The 21,152-nt window shown below is 42.3% G+C and overlaps 1 protein-coding gene and 1 long non-coding RNA gene across 7 annotated transcripts in view; one reads left to right on the forward strand and one right to left on the reverse strand.

Annotated features, from left to right (window-relative positions):
- The window catches only part of CDK14 (cyclin dependent kinase 14), a 229,515-nt gene that overhangs the window by 169,686 nt on the left and 38,677 nt on the right, over positions 1-21,152 (forward strand). For all 6 annotated transcript variants that reach the window (XR_014556593.1, XM_083705044.1, XM_083705046.1 and 3 more), the window contains one exon: positions 10,291-10,437. Coding sequence is in view for 5 of the 6 variants with exons in the window: in XM_083705044.1 (XP_083561170.1) it covers positions 10,291-10,406 (116 nt within the window). In the remaining variant the exon portion in view is untranslated. The remainder of the gene's footprint in view (positions 1-10,290; positions 10,438-21,152) is intronic.
- LOC310828089 overlaps positions 1-21,152 on the reverse strand; it is a 249,367-nt gene that overhangs the window by 3,498 nt on the left and 224,717 nt on the right. The window lies entirely within an intron of this gene.

Here is a 21,152-nt window from a genome sequence, read left to right on the forward strand (position 1 = left end):
ACACATATCAGCAAACACGCCCAAAAGGGGAGAAGGGGAGAACAAACACACGGGAGACTATTTATACAAACTCATGTTCCTGGAAGCCTAATGACCTCCAGCTGCTCAGTGATTAGAGCGTTTCTGCTACCTTTTAACCCTTTGATAGCAACACCCCCTCTCGCTCGTAACACTGAGCTGTACCAACCTTAATTCAAATTTAAACCTGAACAGAAACATTTATGAGATTGCGGACTCAAAGCTTTCGTAAAACCGTCTGCAAGATTTTCTTGGCTTGGGCAATACTTTAGTTCAATTAAACCTTGTTTTACACTTTGGCATACATTTTGATAACGGATATCCAAGTGTTTTGTGTGTGCCTTGAATTGACGTGATTTAGCTAGTTTAATACAAGGTTGACTGTCTTCCCACACTCTGATAGGTAGGGAACATTTTCCAAACAATTCTTGTACCAGTTGCTTATAAAATTCCAGTTCTCTACATATATCTGATAATGCATTGAACTCAGATTCAGTTGAACTTAAAGCTATAAGTGACTGCTTTCTTGATCTCCAACCAATTAGTGCATTTCCAAATTTTATCGCCATTCCTGACACTGATTTTCTATCTGGTCCAGCATCTGCCCAACTACTGTCGGCCCAACATTCAAGTTGTGTGCTGCCCTCTGCTGATAGTTTTAAGCGAAACCTTTTGGTAGTTTGGAGATACCTTAAAACTCTTTTTACTCCTTGCCAAGCATGCATTGATGGTTTTTCAGCTTGTCTACACAGCATGTTGACAGCATATGTTATATCGGGCCGAGTCCACTGTGCAATGTGGAGTAGACTGCCTATCGCTGACTGGTAAACCCCAGGATTAGAGAACTCTGCCTGTTGCTCGGCTTGAGCATCCTTTATGTAACTTAACTCCATTGGGGTTTTAACACCAGCACAGTTGTCCATTTTAAACCTTTCCAGCAACTGCTGGATCTTAGCTTCTTGGCTGAGCCAATAGTTCCCATTTTCATCTTGCTGAATTTTAATTCCTAGATAAACAGATACATTGCCTAGTGATTTTATCTGAAACCTTTCTCCAAGCTTTGTGGCAAATTGTTGTGCAAGTTTATCATCCTTTCCACTGTATAATAAATCGTCAACAAATATCAAGACTGCTTCTTGTTCACATCCCGAGCCTTTTAGATAAAGACACGCATCTGCTGCGCTCTTTCTGAACCCCATGCTCTCTAGAGCATCGTTTAAGCAGGAATTCCAATTACGGGCAGACTGTTTCAACCCATAAATGGATTTGTGTAGGCGCCAGACCTGGTTTGGCTTGTCTCCTTCAAAACCCGGTGGTGGTGTCATATAGACTTCCTCCTGTAAGTCTGCATTTAAATAAGCCACATTGACATCAAAATGAAACAGCTTATTTCCCTTCTTAGCTGAAGAGGCTAAAAGCATTCTTAGTGACTCCGATCTTGATGTAGGGGCATAGATTTGAGAATAGTGAACACCTTTGCGCTGCGAAAACCCTTTTGCAACTAGTCGGGCTTTATATTGCAACTCTTCAGTAGTTGTGGGCTTTAAACGATATACCCATCGACAACCTACAGCTTGTTGCCCTTTCGGAAGCTCTGTACTTGTAAACACACCGAGAGACTTCATTGAAGCCATCTCTTTTTCCATTGCTTCCTGCCACTTTACGGCTTCTGAGCTTGGAAGCTGTTGTACATCCATATAGCTATCTGGCTCACACTGTGCCATATTTACGTATACACTTGTCACCTTAAACCGCTCTGGCGGCTTGCCCTTTGTGGCACGGTTTGACCTGCGCAGTTGTTCCTCTTGTGCCCCCTCTGACCGTTGGCTGTCAGAATCTGTCTCAGACTTAATATCTGGATGTGCCTCTAGGGATAAAGACCTCCGTTTAGATACCTCCCTTGGGCTTGGTGTTGCAGGTGACCTGCTTCACTTTTGCTGTCTGCTAGGCCTACTGACTGGCGATGTTGGAACACTCCTAGATTCTGGCTTTTCTACCTTAGGAGAAGAACCTTGTGCCTGGTCAGAATCTGCATCTGAACCATGTGCACCATCCCCTTCTGGCTCACCACCCTCTGGCCTTTCATTCTCAGCATGAATGCCTAAATCATCTCTCAAAATGTCAGGGTTAGCATGTAAGTGAGTCCATCCGGACTGCTCACAAAATTCAGCGCTTCTACTGAGGACCACTCTTGTAGTATCCCCATTTGGGTTCACGAATCTCCAAGATTTGGCGTGTGGTTCGTACCCACAAAAGATGAGTTTCCTAGCCCTTGGACTTCCCTTTTTCCTTAACACTTTTGGGATAAGTACATAGGTTTGACATCCAAACACCCGAAAGTAATTAATTTTGGGCTTCTTCCCATATAAAGCAAAATATGGGGTAGTGCCAATTACAGAATTATATACTCGGTTCAGAATATGAGTAGCCGCCTGCCAGGCTTCCGCCCAGTAACTCTGAGGGAGTTTAGCATCAAACAACATAGAGTTTGCCAACTCTTGCAGAACCCTGTTTTTACGTTCGGCCACGCCTCCTTCTTGGGGGGAATAAGGTGTAGACAGACGATGCTTAATTCCCTTTTTCTTAAAGAAATTCTGCAACACAGACCCGGTAAATTCTGACCCTCTGTCTGTCTGAAAAGCAAGTACTTTAGTACCGAATTCAAGTTCTACTGCATGAACCCAATTTTTAACTGTTTCTGCAGTATCTGCTTTGGTTTTGAGAGGAAAAAACCATGTAACCTTCGTTTTGTCATCCGAGAGACACAGTGCATACCTCGAACCTCCCATGCTAGCAACAGGCATTGGGCCACATAGGTCCATATGCACAAGTTGGAATACTTTGTCAGATTTCCTATCTGAACTGGGATAGCTGCATCTATGAACCTTCACCATTTTGCATGCAGTACAATCCAAATACTTAGTACATTTGTTCATTTTGCACCCTTCTGATAATTCAGGTTGCCTTTTAACATACTGAAAATTAATATGTCCCAGACGGCGGTGCCATAAATGAACACAAGAATTATAGGTAGGCGTGTTCACACAACCAGCATGAACCTGTTCAACTTCATCTGGACTTGTCTCAAAATAATATAACCCATCTCTGCATTCCACCTGCAAAAGAGATACGTTATTCTTTGAAATAGTGCAAACCCCATTTTCAAACACAGTTTTAAACCCAACTCTATCAAGTTCTGACACAGACAAAATACACCCCTTCAATCCCTTTAGCACGTAGGCATCAATTTCTGTTTGCAAACAATTCAAGAACACTGTGCCTACGGTCTCTAAGGAACGTTTAGTTGAATCTGCCATTGTCACAACTTTAGGGATTTGCAAATGTCTGCAATTCTGCAAACGGACACTAGATGGCACCACCAGGTGGTGAGATGCACCACTGTCGATCAACCAGCGTAGATTGCTGCCTTGGCCACGCCCTTGCATCAACGCCATTGCTGAAGCCATGTGCTGTGTGCTGTGGGAATAGCCACGACCTCCTCCTCTTCTTCGACGTCCCCTGGAATTCCTTGTCTGGTAACTAGGGGTAATGGCCTTGGTGCTGTCTTGACCAGGTTCACGTGTGCAATTCCTGATTAGATGGGAAGGGGAGCCACAGCGAAAACAGTGTCTAGCTGCAAAAGCATTTACTGTGTGCTCAAACTCAGCATCAACACTCTTAGGCACAGCATAACTCCCCTTTGAAGACAAACCTCTTTCTCTTTGCCTTTTATCTTGTTCATCTGCAAGCCGAGATGAAATGTATTCAAGGGTTAATTCAGTTGAAGGCATAGCTTCCAAAGTTAGAGCTAGAGTCTCATAGCTTTTATCAAGAGAAGACAACAATATGTATGACTGCTGCTCCATAGAGAAAAGAAAGCCCAGCTGTCTTAGTTGATTAAAGGCAGACACAGTTTTGGCAATATGTTCTTTCACACACGCTCCCGGTTGGAGACGTAAATCAAACAAACATCTTGTAGCATGGATCTTGGCCCCCGCAGTGTTTCTGGAATTTAACCGCTGCAGAACCGTCCAGACCTCATGCGTGTTCTTTAACTCAGAAACATAAGGCATTTGCTCTGGTCCCACTGCCAAAACTAGTAGACCTTGGGCTTTCCTGTCGCGTTTCTGTGAAGCTGCTGCTGCTGCTTTGTCTTCTGCAGACGCGTCTGCAGCTGCCTGTAAAGGCGGTGCTTCAGTGCAACTCCACAACTCTTTTGCTTGCAACCAAACCCTTACTCTAGCCTTCCAATCTTGCCAATTTTTCCCATTGAGTCGCGTAAACGGGACAGAAAAACTTTCCTGGGACTCTGCCATCCTCCCTGGGGCTTAGGAACGATACTCACACACCTGTAGACCGTCTCCCAGCTGCTGAGGTGGCTCCTTGAGGAATAAGACGTCTTCCAGCGAGTACAAACTGCTCAGTGCCTGTTTAAAACTTTTCTAGGCACGTTGCAGGACTCAAGCTGCTTTGAAGGCTTTCGTTGTCGGCAACTGCTTCTGACTTCGCTCCAGTCCTTGCATAAATCACTCTGAACTGCACTCCTTATCTCCTTCTTGACGTACAAACATCCATAACCTGTCCCATTAAACTTTAATTAGTTTAATGTAAATGCCCAATGCTCTTCCATCGTCACAAGTCCCACTACAGCAGAGCATTTCGCGCAGCAGTTTAAGAAGGGCAGGAGAGGCAGTATCTTTTCAAAGAGGAGTCTTGGAGCATGCGGTTTGGAACTCAAAGATAAGGTTTATTTACAAAACAAAAAAACCCCTGGCGACGAACCACACATATCAGCAAACACGCCCAAAAGGGGAGAAGGGGAGAACAAACACACGGGAGACTATTTATACAAACTCATGTTCCTGGAAGCCTAATGACCCCCAGCTGCTCAGTGATTAGAGCGTTTCTGCTACCTTTTAACCCTTTGATAGCAACAGACGCTCCTTCAGGTATACTGGACCGAGGCCGTTTAGAACTTTAAAGGTCAGGACCAACACTTTGAATTGTGCTCGGAAACGTACTGGGAGCCAATGCAGATCTCTCAGGACTGGTGTTATGTGGTCCTGGCGGCCACTCCCAGTCACCAGTCTAGCTGCCGCATTCTGGGTTAATTGCAGTTTCCGGGTCACCTTCAAAGGTAGCCCCACGTAGAGCGCATTGCAGTAGTCCAAGCGGGAGATTACTAGAGCATGCACCACTCTGGCGAGACAGTCTGCGGGCAGGTAGGGTCTTAGCCTGCGTACCAGGTGGAGCTGGTAAACAGCCGCCCTGGACACATAATTAACCTGTGCCTCCCTAGACAGCTGTGAGTCCAAAATGACTCCCAGGCTGCACACCTGGTCCTTCAGGGGCACAGTTATCCCATTCAGGACCAGGGAATCCCCCACACCCGCCCGCCCTTTCCCTCAAAAACAGTAATTCTGTCTTGTCAGGATTCAACCTCAATCTATTAACCTGCATCCATCCTCCAACCGCCTCCAGGCACTCACACAGGACCTTCACCGCCTTCACTGGTTCTGATTTAAAAGAGAGGTAGAGCTGGGTGTCATCTGCATACTGATGAACACTTCATATAGATATTAAAAAGCATGGCTCCCACAAGTGAGAGCCCAGGGGTCTGAACACTCATCCCTCAACACCACCTTCTGGACACGGCCCAGGAGAAAGGAGCGGAACCACCGTATAACAGTGCCCCCAGCTTACAGTTCAGCAGCTTCTAGCTCTATGTGTAACAACTTCTTTTTAAAAAAGTAAATTCAATTTGTAAATTAACAACTGAATAAATTTAGGAACATCTTATATTTCTAAAGCTACAAACTGACATTTGATCTGCTAAAAAAATAAGAATTGCATATTTTGGGGCGGGGCTGGGGACAGGAAACAAAACAGGTTACCTTCACCATGACTTCAGTTTTTTCAGAAATTCTACATCTCTAGTTGCAAAGCTTTTTAGGCATTTACAGATCTAATGTGTGAGCTAAACAGTAAATATCTTGGTTTACAGAAAGTTCTGTGATCATGGAGGCATGACAATTGCTGTGAAAAAACTAACTACCCAGTTCTACATTTGTATGCACAAGTGTGTACTTGAGAACATGATATGGGTATGAAATCAGCCCTTGGGCACTGTGGAATGTGGTGCTTATGGGACCCAATTGCTCCAATAGGGAAGGGCCATGGTGTAGTGGTAGAGCATGTGCCTTACCTACAAATGTGGGAATGTTAAGGATAGTAGGAAAGGATATATTGAATAAGTATTATCCTTCCTTCACTCACACTAGTAAGTGATGTAGCAGAGCAAATTCCCCTCAATATAGCTGGAAGCTAGTTTGTAGATTCATTTGAATCTCTTAGGTAAGTTTATTTCCTGGTGTCCCCTTTGATCCCTCTTAAAAAAATTAAGACACAAGTCTTTCTGATTAAAGTAACAAAAAGTTTACCCACATTTCAGTTCACAATTTTGATCCCGGAAAGGCAGACTTTACTTGGTAGTTACACAAAGAAACTGAGTTTATCTCATATGGAGATGGAACTCATGGGCTGCTGGCTAAGAGCCAGCAGACAGCAAAATTACATTAAGACAAAAAAATGGCTGCAGGAGAGCAGCATGGCAGCAAAAGAACAGCAAGACGATAGAAAGACAAAACAGATGACCTGAGAAAATGGCTGCACGACTCAGTTCTTTTACGGAGTCAGCCAGAGGCATGCACATCTCCCAGGTCACATGCAGGGGGAGGAAGCTCCTGACCAGTGGAACAGGAAGTTACACTGACTGGATGTCCCCCTGCCTTATTTCCCACTCTAGGGCAATAAGGAATGTTGCATTTGACTGCACCGGTGGATTACATCCCACAACAAAAGCTCCCATGTTCAGTTCTGGCATTTGTAGGCATGTCTAAGAATAACTCCTGTCTGAAAGCTCAGAGAGCCACTGCCAGTCAGTGAACTAGTTAAACCAGTACTCTTGACTCAGTAAGCACGACAGCTTCCTATGTTCCCCTAACCCTGCAGCTCATCTGTCATTTAATTACTTCAACACTGTCTTTAAACTGAGTGTTCCTATTCCTCAGCCTATCTCACAGGTTTTCTATGATGGCAGTGATACACACACACACACACACACACACACACACACACACACACCATTTATGCTGCCCCTGGATACCAAAAGAGATTTTCTGGAAAATAAAGTCAGAGAAGGATCTCAGAAGTCGATGGGCTTTAAAGGTAAAAAGGTAAAGGTACCCCTGCCCGTACGGGCCAGTCTTGACAGACTCTGGGGTTGTGCGCCCATCTCACTTAAGAGGCCAAGGGCCAGCGCTGTCCGGAGACACTTCCGGGTCACGTGGCCAGCGTGACAAAGCTGCATCTGGCGAGCCAGAGCCGCACACGGAAACGCCGTTTACCTTCCCGCCGGAGCGGTACCTATTTATCTACTTGCACCCGGAGGTGCTTTCGAACTGCTAGGTTGGCAGGCGCTGGGACCGAGCAGCGGGAGCGCACCCCGCCGCAGGGATTCGAACCGCCGACCTTTCGATCGGCAAGTCCTAGGCGCTGAGGCTTTAACCCACAGCGCCACCTGCGTCCCTCGATGGGCTTTAGGTACTCTCAATCCCTGGCATCTCCAGGTAGGGATAGGCCTGTGTCTGAAATTCTGGAGATATGCTAGATGAACTAATAGTATGTATAAGGCAGCTTCCAATGTTCCTGTGTTCCCAAAGTGTCCTCTTAGAGATGTAGCTAAGAACTATAAAGGATCTCATTAAGATTTAGTTTTTCTAATTCACATAAACATACTATTCTTCCCCTCCCTCCTCCAAAAAACACGCACATCTACTCTAGTAAAAGCTCATATTTTCATGAACTGAAAATTTTTCATCCATTAATTAGACACTGCATTTTGCCTTATTTCAGACAAATGCTACATTCTTCAACCCGCCCCAGTTTGAGGGACTAAGTACACCCTCTTCTTGACTCATAGGGTCTTTTGCCTATTGCATGATTTAATCAGAATTTTCCAAAGTACCCAGGTGCAATTTAATGATGCTTGTTGAGAAGTCTGCTATCTTGTTGGAAGTCTAATATGAAGTGATTTGTTAGTTCATGAGTACTTAGACAACAAAAATACCAATGGTTTTTTTTATTAGTCCGTTTAAAAAACCATAACTTAATATCGCTCTACATTGGTGACATCTCAATCCTTTCTGACTGTACATTTTAGTCTAGCCAGGATTTTGATAGTCTATGAATTCTGAATTCTGTAGTAATACTTTTCAGTTAATATGGACTTATTACCCACTTGCCACTTAGTTTATCAGTTGGTGGTTAAATCAGGTTCTATCTGTGAAGTAAATGCCTACACATTATCACTGTGCAGCAGGCTGCCAACAGAGACAGTCTTGTCCTAGTCATTAACAAGCACAATGTATGCAGAACACCAGAGGGGAATTAAAACCACAAAAAATACCTCAGGGTGGTATTTTTAATATGAGAATTTAATTTGTAATTTCACAGATTAAGAATTTTGGCAGCATTAATCCTTTTATCAGCTCACAGCAGGTTATTTGCAGAAGCATAACCATAAGGCGATATTCATTGGCAGAAACACGTCTTTGCATAACGTTAAACATCAGGAGCAGTGAAACCTTTTGAAGGAGGAGAATAAAGATGAAAAATCATTATATTTTAAGGCAAGGTTTTGCTAAATGCCTCCAGTAAAATTTTTGAGTTACAGAAACACTATTTCTGTGTCTAGCAGATAATCATTATGGAGCATAAATAAAGATGCAAGAAGGGACAATCCCTGTATCAAATACTATAATTGTTTTCATTTGGAATGCATGGATAGAAATTGCAATCATTTTTAAAAAACAATGAAGTATATTTTGGCAAAAAAGGGTTACACTGTGAATTGATGGGATTTTGGTGGCTAGAACCTAGGTGATTTTGGTAACTAGTTGTGATGCTTTCTCTATGCACCTGAAAATATTTCCTATTTAAATGTTGCATTAATCTTATTTGTGGGTACAGTATATCCAGTATAATACTAGTAAGGAACCACACACATTTTTCAGTGTTAAAGGTAAAGATGATGACCTTTCATCGTGGAATTCATCTACACATACACTCAGTTCCTTCTAACCCAGAGACCTTGTGAAGAACTCTGCAAGTGGGCAATCCTTTTTTTATAGTTAGAGATATCCAATATGTAGATCTTGTAATGAATTTGCAAACACATTTTAGAACTGATTATTTAATGTGAACTTGAGCTAAGGCCATAGTCACTGGAGCCAGTGTAAACATTATGGCATTTACAACCACATTGCCAAAAAGAATCCCATCCTTGTGGTGACACTCCATAAATCAGCTGTAATGTTTGCTGTGGCTACTCTTATTAATTTAATCCATGGCCTGAGGGTTGGATTTTAATGTCCAAGTACCATGTTCCAAAGGTGGAAGTGGGTGGGGCCAGAGACTGAAATGGGCAGAGCCAAAGAGAAAACCAAACCAAATAAATAAAACGGGTCAATGCAGGCCCATGCAAGCAGACAGAGAGCCCCACCCCAGTACTGAGTTGAGTGGAAATGCTGACTTTTGCTCCTAAGATCAGGCAGCATTTATCTTCTCTGCAATCTTAAGGCTGTGGCACCTCAGCACGAAGATTGTATATATGCACCCCCTGCCTGTTGCCTTTTGCTATCAAAGGTGGTTCTACCACCTTATTCAGAACCCTGCCATTTGGGGCTTAGTTTTTTATTTTTAGAAAGAGATTAAAAATGAAGAAACAAATAACACGTCTAGGTCCTACTCCAAGAGAATCTGAGTCAGGCAAGCACTGTTAGTAGGTCCTGAATGGTAGCAGCCAATAAAACAGAAATAGTATATTCTCTCTTACTATTGGCAGTGTAATCAGGAGCTGGTTGCATAATGTGTCCTGAATTCTCCTCTTCTTCCTTTTCCTTATGCCACACAGGTCTTTAAGTAGCTCCTGAAAAGCAGGGGGAGGGGCTGTCCCAACAGTTCTTTCAAGCCATTAGTAAGTGTCTTTAGGGGCTGATTGCAAGAACTCCCTGGCCTGGGATGAAAGAATAGCACGGGAACTTGTCTTGTTTTCATAAGAATGTTGGATCACAATTTTCCATTAAAAAACAAGTTACTGGCTTTTTCTTGCTTGATTTTAAGTTTGTGGGGGGAGGGGAGTGAATATCTTAGTGCCTTGAAACTTTAGAAACTTTTAAAGTTAAATGCCTGAATTCTATCTTTTCCCTGCAGTGTCTTCTATTTTTTCCGTACCTAATGTAAGATTACAAGCAGAGGGTGGCGAAAGCATGAAAGTCTTTGGAAAAAACAATATTTATGGCAAAGGTCTATCAAACATGAAGCACTGAGGAACATGTTGATTTCCCACAAATAATTCAGGTAAGAGTGGCTTGTCAAAAAGTTTTTGTTTTTTTAAGTAAGGCTTTCTCTCCCCCCGCCCCCCACTACCTTGTACAGTATGAAACCCCCTTTTTAAATGGAAGAATTTATTCATCTAACTGTGGATTTTGTTTGGCAGATCTGTTTCGTGGATAAAAATATGATACAACACCCTGTGGCATTTTGAGGTCCCACAGCTAGCTCTAAGCATGATTAGATTTATCCTCCCTCCCCATCCATGTCAGTGCACCTCACACATGGGAAAAGAAAGTTCCATGTTTCCCATTACAGTGATCCTTATGACAAAATAGATCAACAGCGATTGTGCAGTGTTTTTACATAGTAAAACAGCGGTAGCAGGAGAGGCAGCACCCATAGGTTCTTATGATGGTAGGCTGCTGATAGCATAATGAGATATAATGTTGTGTGGGGAAAGGATATAAAGGCAATGTGAGGTTTATAGGAGCAGAGGACATAGTATGAAATGTTAAGGTTGGTCAAGGACTTGGTGTAACTGAATGGGCTAGGTCTCCAATAAAAATTAGTTTGAGGGGTCCTGAAGTAGGCCCATAAGAAAACTTGCAAATAGGAAACTGTCTAGAGGCTTAATGAAAATATGATCATTAAATACAGAAATCTTTGCTTGTTATGAGTTAAAATATGAGAGAGTGCACGTGGGTTTGTTTGGCAAGACTTGAGTGAGAAGTGTTGGGATAATTGTTTGCAATTGTGGAGACTGAACATTGCAATCTTTCACCTTGACAAAATAAGTTGATGTTGGGACACCAGCTTGTTTTGGTGCTATTTCATTCTAGCAAAGGTAGTTGTTCCTCATTACATAGTATCTAAACATCTGCTGTCAGGATACACTTCGATTTCAGGGATATTGCATCCAGTATGTATTCTCCAGCCAGCTGATCCATTGCAGTTTCAAAGTGCTATGTGGAATGTGTCTGAATGTCAATTATTGAAATAAGACACCTGGAATAAGGATTTGGGGTACTCAGTTCTCAGATACTCATTTTCCATCTTCAGTTGTTGAAGAATAAGGATGCCCTAAAATGTACCAATGTTTCTCTAACCCAGTGTATCTAACAGCTCTTTAAACTCCTTGTGTTATGTGAATTCAATCCTTTTTTTGGTTGTTGTTAGATGAGTACTGTTGGTATTCCTTCTCAAAGGTACCCAAAGTTGTCATGTTGCCACTTCCTTTTGACAATTGTCATTGTTCTTAAGGGGAACGAGTTGTTGGTTTGTTCTTGTTTTGTTGTGCATTTGGGTTTTCATTTTGTATGTAAGCCACACCCCTGTAGATCACCCTTGTGATCATAGGATAATTGTGATATACAAATTTAATAATAATAATAATAATACCACCTCAACATTTTGGAACAAGCATTCCTGCTATTGTATCTTTTCTTACAAAAAAAGAGACTTTTGCAAACTGTTTCATACTGATAATATAGAATAACCTAGTTAGGTACATCTAATTGAAAGAGTACTTAATTCTGCTATACTCAGTTAAAAAGAAACAATTAATTGCATCATAATTGCAACAATTTCTATTGGATATACTTATTTATGAAAGTATAAATAAATCTTGCCAGCTAGTTGCAGCTCCATAAACTGTATCTGAAACTGATACCAGCACTGGGTTATTTTCAAAGTGGTGGTGATGTAAAAGCAGTCTACAAAATAATGACAATAGCTTTCTGGAGGAATATCAGCTAGTGTAAACTGCCCCAATTATGTCACATGTTTCTCTACAGCGAAAGGTTTATGATTCTACAGTATCAGAAATCAGGCTGCCTGGCTTGTTTACAAGTTTGTTGCCTAGTTAATTTTTACTTTTCCTCCAAGTGGCATCCCTATAGGCATTTCTTCAACTTTACCTATTCTAATATGAAACATCAACCCTTGCAAGTACATTTTAAATGTGGATGTTTGAAAGGTTTGCAAATACAACACAAAATGGTCAGAATGTATATAGGGTTTTGATGACCAAAACACCTATTTTTCTGTGATAAAGCACATTTGGAACCTGGTGTCACAAAATTACTTATCTTTTCAAAATAAAAAATCCATACAGCAACTACTGCACCCAGATGGAATAAACTGCTGCTGATGGAGCTCCACGCCTGAGTATGAAACCCAACAGATTTCCAAACATCAAGTCATGGTTTTTTTAAAGTTGCCTAGTTTGAGGTGGAGGGCAATGACAAAGGAAAACTGTTGCCAAATATATGTTTATGTGATTTTTCACATATGACAGCATGCGTGTTTTGTACCTGTTTTTCCTACATCCCATAGCGGGGTAGTGTTGTGTTTGAACAGGAAGCACCCCTAATTTCTACAGATGACAAGATTATCTCCTGGTAGCAGCAGCATGGATCCCTAAATAACCTTTACTCTACTTTCTGGGTCATTAAAATGACATCCTCAATGACTATACCTAATCAAGGACAGGTTAGTAACTATTGAAAGGAGCAACTGCATGCATCTTAAAAACAATGGATAAAGTAAACACAAAGGGAATTTTGTCACTATGTAGACTAATTGATTTATTGTGATGTAAGCTTTTATGGATTAGAGCCAAAAGCATGAAAGTTTATTTTTAGTTGGCAGATAAATATATATCCATAGACATAGAAAAAATTATAATAAATAGTAGGACTAACAGAAAAGCAAGCGAACAAATAAAATAAAATAAAGAGTGGGACTAAAAGATAATCCTGCAATCTTTGATCTCCTAGCTTCCATAGGTATGTTAGAAACCTAGGTTAAAACTGTCAGATACAAGCCAAAGATTATACAGCACCCTTTATATGAAAACCTTATATAAAGTAGTGTTTAATTTGTAAATAGAGAGGGGGTGAGGGGGCTTAAGCCCATTGGAAAGCTAGACTCCTGAACTTGAAATCCTAGATGTATATAGGCAGGCAGCAATTACTCAGATGTGAGAAAAAGTTACTCTTTGAAACATGTTCAGAGGGACTCTGTTCAACCCAAGAGCTGGAGCTTTCTCCTAGCAGAATTCCACTCAAGTGATGTACTGTTGCAGGCATATTTTTGCCACTCCACACTTTTCCCCCTGCAACCCCCAGGGCCATTTCCCACACAGTTCCAGAGGGTTGGTGGAGGTTGTACGGAGAGGGGAAATCAACATAGTCACCTCACACAACAGTGGGAACCCTCCACCGAATCAAAAGTCTTTGACCCTGGATCCAACCCACTAATTATTAAGTCACAGATTCCACGGTTTCTATTATTACTTCATGAATAATTATTTTTATATAGTATAGCCTTATTATGATCTCATTATAGAAACTGCATTTCTGAGCAAAGCTGTGTCTTTCAGCTTCACTGTGGAGCATAGCTGTCAACTTACAGATTTGAAAATAAGGGACCAGCAGCCAAAATAAGGGACCTGCAGCCTCATCTGTTCCAGGCACTCCAGTCTTCCTGTCCTCCTGCAGTCTGGTCAAACTCATGCTGGTAGCTTCAAGAACGCTGTCCAACCAACTTTGTAACCAGAGGTTCAACTGAATAGAATCTGAATCACATGAACCACAAGGCCTATGCAGCCTCAACTTAAGATGGCTCCCTGGCCTGGCTTTGCGCTGCAAAGTTTGCAGCAGCACGTGCAACAAAGTGGCGTCCAGCATTCAAAACCCTCCTCAGCTTGCATTAACTAGCCACACACAAGGCATGCAAGCTCCACCCCCCAGTCGTTCTTAGACTTCTTATTGGGTGAGCAACACAGCCAAGCAACACAGTTGGAGCCTCCCTCCTCCCTGGCCGGCAGGGAGGGAAGGAGAGGAGCTGCTTCCTTTGAAATTTAAGGGACATCATTTAAGGGACATTTAAGGGACATCTATCAATAAGGGAGGGACGCAGGTGGCGCTGTGGGTTAAAGCCTCAGCGCCTAGGACTTGCCGATCGACAGGTCGGCGGTTCGAATCCCTGTGGCGGGGTGCGCTCCCGCTGCTCGGTCCCAGCGCCTGCCAACCTAGCAGTTCGAAAGCACCTCCGGGTGCAAGTAGATAAATAGGGACCGCTTACCAGCGGGAAGGTAAACGGCGTTTCCGTGTGCGGCTCTGGCTCGCCAGAGCAGTGATGTCACGCTGGCCACGTGACCCGGAAGTGTCTCCGGACAGCGCTGGCCCCTGGCCTCTTGAGTGAGATGGGCGCACCAACCCCAGAGTCTGTCAAGACTGGCCCGTACGGGCAGGGGTACCTTTACCTTTACCTTTATCAATAAGGGACAGCAGCGGGACATGGCGCTGGAATAAGGGACTGTCCCTTTAAATAAGGGACACTTGACAGCTATGCTGTGGAGTTGTGTCTTTTACTTCTCCCACAGGCACTCAATGCAGTTTTGAATGCAATTTCTAGATTGCATTCAAGCAATCTAGAAATTTACTTTCAGAATTCTGCCATTCTTCCTCACAAAGTGACATAAGTGTGGGCAGAGAGATTTTGTGGTTCTGCAAATAAGCTCTGTTTTCTATTATTGCTTACATTTAGTGAGCAGTATGATTATCACTATAGCAAAAGCACTAAAGAAGTAGCATGGTGATATCCAAACACTGGGAATGTCCTGTTAAAAGAATTTTCTTAACTGACCACTTTGCATATGTGATTAGGTGTGTTTTCAAAAGCTGAATTCTCCCCCCCCCCGCCCCCATTCCCTCAGTAGCATTTACTAGCATGCCTGTTCACCTCTGGCTTTTGCAAACTGTGTAAGGCACTCTTCCCAGCAGTCTTGTGTAGCTACATTATTTTTGCAGGATTTCCTTTAGTCAAGCTGTGGGGGTGCCATAGTCCAGCAGTGTCTGTGTCAGAGAGTATTGAGAAGTCATTCTAATTCCTCACCTCCTTGTTTCTTTCTAACCTCTGTGCCTCATCACCGCTGAATCGCCAGGAACAGCTTAAACATTGTGTAATTTGTTCCCAATTTGACCAACACTGGGTCATAGCACTTCAATCATTATAGTGAAGTCAGCCTGCATGAACACGTTTTATTAGACTGACCCTTGGTACCAGTGACCTGCACTTCTATACTGTATTTTTAATATAATTAAACATTGTAGTCAGGCTATAGCATTTTCTCTTCTTCAGGTTCCCAAGGTTAGTGTAAAAGTAAGCATTTAGACATAGGGGGAAATAGCAATTATATACTGCAAAATGCAAAATTAGAGTGAGGCAAACACCACTGTATGTGTGTGCGTACACACACACACACACACACACACACACACTGTAATTAAGAAGATGGGGTGTCTTAGTATTGAACATGTATTGTACCAATCCTAATTTCTCATGCATCTTCTTTCCAAATAATGTCTACTCATGAATGTTTAATTATTTCACTAATACTGCATCTGCATTAATTGGATCTAGTGAAAAGGCTTATGTGATATAGTTGTGGTGGGCAGCTGAAAGCAATCTGAGTCTTAGAATCCAATGACAGCAATGTTAAATGTAGCTGAAATTGTTGCATTCATTTTGTAAAATGTTAAATTAGAGAGGCGGACATAAAGCGGACTGTGAGATCCTAGATTATTTTGGCTGCTATTAGCATTTTTAGAGCCCTAATTTCAAACTGTCAGCAACATAATGCTTTCAGGGATGTTTTACTACTGTCTTTTTTGTTAGCATCAAAGGCATTAAATTGGTAGAAAATATCCTAATTACTATGCATATCAAATACAGCAATACCCTCATCTTGAATTGCAAGATTTATATTAGTTGCTCTGGTTAAATGTAATAGAAGTAAGAGGTGAAATTTCACTTTGTGTCAACCCACACAGATGTGATACCATTATTGGGACCAATATCCTTATGTCACATGAAATTTATGCACAGTTTGCAGACCATTGCAAGGGTTTCTGCTGGCATAATCCTATGCCTTGGAATAAATTGGTGCAATTGATTGGGGAGTGCTTTTTTAACACCTTCACTCCCATAGCCCTTACCCACATGGTATTTTAGTCCCAAATGACTATTGCATATAGTTCAATGTTCAAGCATAGCCCCGGGTTCAACCTCTAGTATCATCAGTTATAGAATTGTTCTGGTACTGGAGTTAGCAAAATCTCCAGCCTGATACCTTAGAGAATTATTGTCAGAGAAAATAGTACTGAGTGTTTAAATACGGAATGCACGTGTTTGCACATGAGAAATTCATTCTCAAGCCTATATGCTATGAAGGTTAGTAAAAGGACCCCTGGATGATTAAGTCCCGTTAAAGGCGACTATGAGGTTGTGTCGCTCTTCTCGCTTCAGGCTGAGGGAACAGGCATGTGTCCGCAGACAGCTTTCTAGGTCATGTAGCCAGCATGACTAAACTGCTTCTGACACAACAGGACACCATGACGAGTACTAGAGTGCACAGAAACGCTGTTTTACCTTCCCTCCTTGGCGGTACCAGTTTATCTATTTGTGCTGGTATGCTTTCAAACTGCTAGGTTGGCAGAAGCAGGGACAGAGCAATGGGAGTTCACCCTTTTGCAGGCATTCATACTGCCGACCTGATTGGCAAGCCCAAGAGGCTCAGTGGTTTTAGACCACAGTGCCACCCGCTTCCATGAAGGTTAGTGGGTGGCTTGGGCAAGTCACTCTCTGGTCCAAACTGCATATGACCTTAACTGTACTATTGCCCTTGAGTGGGAGGATTCTTTTCCACAGATTGGCAGCACAGAGATACAAATGCAGATCAGAATTCTAGCATGGGGGTTAAGGGGCTTTATCTCTTTGCCCTCCATTGTGGTTCTGATCCAGATGCATCTCCCGGCTCCTGCAATTTGCATTGGGAAAAAAGAGGTCACATTCATTTCTGTGGGAACATTTTTTCCAAAGCAACTTACAAGTATGGGCCCTCTGATCCAGGTCAGGAATGTAGTAGGGGGCAAAGTGTTAAAGCACCCCTGTTCCCAACACTGGGGACATCATCACCATCATTAGAATTTATATACCTGGAGGTCTTGGGGTTGTTCACAGAAGAAAATCACATTTTACAAGGGCATAGGATGTCAATCAAATCACCCAAAGGCAAGGTTATAAAGGAATGTTTTTGCCTGGCATCTAAAGGTGGATAATGAAGGCGCCATGCATACTTTGCTGGGAAGAGCATTCCACAGATGGGGAGCCATTACAGGGAAGGCCCGTTCTCGTGTTTCCACCCTCTGGACCTCTTGAGGAGGAGGCACACAAAGAAGGGCCTCAGAGGATGATCTCGGGGTCCAGGGAGGTTCACATGGAAAGAGGAGATCCTTGAGTTATGCGGCCCTGAGACGTTTAAGGCTTTATAGGTCAAAACCAGCACAACAGAACTGGAACTGGCTGAGGGTTGTTGCCCTCTGAACTCCCATTGAGGTATGGGCTACTGCTAAGAGAACAAAGTAGTGAGGACGTCAGAAATTACCCAGCAGCCAGTCTTGCAAGGGCCTTTACGCCAAGTGCTTGAAAAGTAGGAACAAGTAAACAGTTCTTTTGTCACTCCTATTGTAAATTCATGAGTCACAATCTTAAAGAAGATCCAAGAGAGCTGGGAGCAGGCCAAAAACATGTCTCTTGGTAGAGAAAAGCTAGATGTCAAAGAGGCTTTCCCTTCAAAAATTGACAAGCTTTTTGACATCCTCAATTGCAAGTGTATATTTTTTTCCTCTGCCCTGAATTTGGCTGTCCTGCAGATGCTGGTTGCAAAAAGGAAGTTCACATTAACTGTACATTCCCTAAGGAGATGAAGATGCCTATGAAGCAACTTGCTTTATTAAAGGACAGAGAAGAGAAGACTGGTTCTGTTGGACCACATCAGATTGGCTTGCTCAATCTGCCAGAGCATAACAGACAAGTCAAAAAGTGGAAGCGGCAAAAAGACTAAAGAAGGCTTGCGGAATATAAGCAGGGAAGTAAGCAGGAGGCTTCAATACCATCAAATGAAATTATTTTCACTGCTGATGAAAATGAAGAACAAATAGCTAATGGCCTTGATGGAAATGATGAATTTACATTAGAAAAACCAAGTATGCATTCCACTTCCAATGAAAAGACAGAATACAACACATTAGAAATACATAATGTTGCTATGCTGAGCATCAGATGCGGTGTTGGCCTGTGTGCTGGCTTGATGACTGAAGAAGAGACTTGTAGTTGATCTCAATGCTCTGAAGGCAGCCCTGTTCAGGGAAGTTTTTAATATTTAATGCTGTACTGTTTTTAACACTTGATTGGGAGCCGCCCAGAGTGGCTGGGGAAACTCAGCCAGATGGGCGGGATATAAATAAATTATTGTTGTTGTTGTTGTTTATTAAAATCAAGAGGGCTCAAGAAAAAGTTATGAAATCCCTGGATTGGGTATTTGATTATCTTCGTCAGAAGAGTGAAATTGACTGCATCTTCTTTTACAGTTGCGAAGATATAACTAAAGTTATGCTGAAAGCAGACGATTCAGATCAGTAGATCCCCAGCATCATCACAGAACAGCATTTTGTGTGCAGTGAGCCAGGTAGAATAAATCTCTACCACTTCCATCTAGAGAGGCTCAAAGAGAGAAAAACTAGCTGAAGTTACTGCTAATAATCTTGTAGATTCCATAAAGAAGAATGGCATTCATAAGAGGCTGCAGGCCATTAGAGGTGATTCTACAAATGTTAACACTGGCTGGGAGGATAGTACCATGCATTGGGTGGAGGTCAAGCTTCATTATAAGCTGATCTTGTTAGTTGTGCCCTCCACACCAATGAGTTACCCCTGTAACACTTGATCACAGTACTCAGTAGGAGTGGACAGCAACTGGACAGGTAACATTGGCAAGATTCTAGACACTGCTACAGAACTTGACATTGATCCTTCATTCACCAAACACTCAGTTGGAGAACCTCTTACTCCACTGAGTGACAGTGTCATAAAGGATTTGCCTGCTGATCAGGCATACAGGTATCAAGTCACACAGGCCATAAGGACAAGAAAGCTTCTCATGGATCTGGCCTGTCTTGAAATTGGTCCCGTGAGCCATTCAAGGTGGGTAACAACTGTTTGTCACAGATGGGTTTCAAGACATGATGCTAAAGGCAAAACCCTCAACAGCTTAAGAACAATAGTGGAATACATCATTTGCGTGTACTATCTCTGCTTGTTCAACATCAGAGTAAAGCACTTGGGGGTGAAAGGCCCATAGAACTTTTCAGCTACAAAAGAAGGCTGTATGGGGTGCTGTTTTGCCACCCAGCGCTCACCATGGTATGCATTTAGTAAAATGATAATCCAGACACTCATGTGCTCAGATGACAGTGAGGAGAGGAAACCTGGTTCCAAAAGATTGTTGACTTGAAGAGCAGAGATGATGACACACTGGGAGACCTTTCTGTACATCCAAGGAAGACACCTTCCATCAACCTCAGTGCTTTGTCCCTGTTGGAGCTGATAGTCTGGTCTGATGGAGTATATGAACCTCCTTTGACATGTAAACTTATTACAGCAGAAGTAAAGAAGTTCATTGATGAGCTCATGCAAGTTCCACAGTGGCCCTGTTATTCTCATTCTATAGAGGTGTAGGTGAAACAAGTCACAAAGGCAGCAGGAAGGGTGCATACACACAAAAAATGTGAGGGCTACATCAGAGGCCAAGAAGCAAGTAGGTGGCTGATGTCCGAGAATGAATAAAAGCAAGATTTGATGAAACTTGTTTAAATTTATTATTAGCTGATGTCATTACTTTCTGATGTTGTTTTATGATTACAAGGTAATGTTGTGACAAACTAAGATTAGTATAGCATTACCTGACATTTTCAGAAGGTGAAATAAAACCCAGAGAGCAGTTTATGTGCTTTTGAATCAAATGTCGATTTACGGATCTAAATGTTGTCCAAGCGCAAGACCCCTCATTGAAGAAATTTGCAAAAATTAAGTTTCACACCCTAAAAGGACACACCCTACTGCTCCAGGCAATAGGAGGTGAGGGGTCGTTGACAATAGAAGGGAAGGACTTTTGGTGACAGGAATTCAAATGAGATTTTCCTTATGTTTGCTTTATGAAATATGCAGTTAAGGTTTGCTAATCTAACCATGTGGAGTTGACTAAAAGCAAAATATCCTCAATTTTGTGGATGATTGTTTTAACGGATAATACTTTGATTTAAATATATATCTTAATACAGGCTACTAGATTCTAATAGTGTTAAGATTCTTATCAGGCACAATTTGTGGAGCTTTTTTGTTTCATGTATGCTCCTGAATTTGTGTTGCAGAAGATAGAACTTTCCTTGCTCTGTGCTCACTGTATGATTAGGATAAGCAGCAGATTTCCACTGAACAATCATTTTGGTCTGCCAGTGGTCTGCCTGGAAATAAAAGGCTGTTTGAGTTGAAGTGGGCTGATGGTTTGGAATGACATTTGAATACATGGAGGACAATGTCTTAATGACAATGACTAAAAGGAGAAGCAAAAGAAATTCTAAACCATCCCGTTTATCCCATAGACCGTTACCTCTTTTTTAGGATTATTGTGTCACGTGACCCATTGGCTAGGCTTTGTCTAGGGCAGGGGAAAGAGGTGGGACCACTGAAGGGGAGAAACTGAGGTTTCCAGACAAAGCTTTAGTTGTGACACATGGCCTGTAACCTACAGAGACAGCAAAACCAACGAAAGGCATTGTCTCGAAGGCATAATCTACAGCATTTGAAAATTCAGAAATCATTTTTACTTTTTGTGG

Source organism: Podarcis gaigeae (assembly GCF_964106915.1).
Source record: "Podarcis gaigeae genome assembly, chromosome: 12".
NCBI classification, from domain to species: Eukaryota; Metazoa; Chordata; class Lepidosauria; order Squamata; family Lacertidae; genus Podarcis; species Podarcis gaigeae.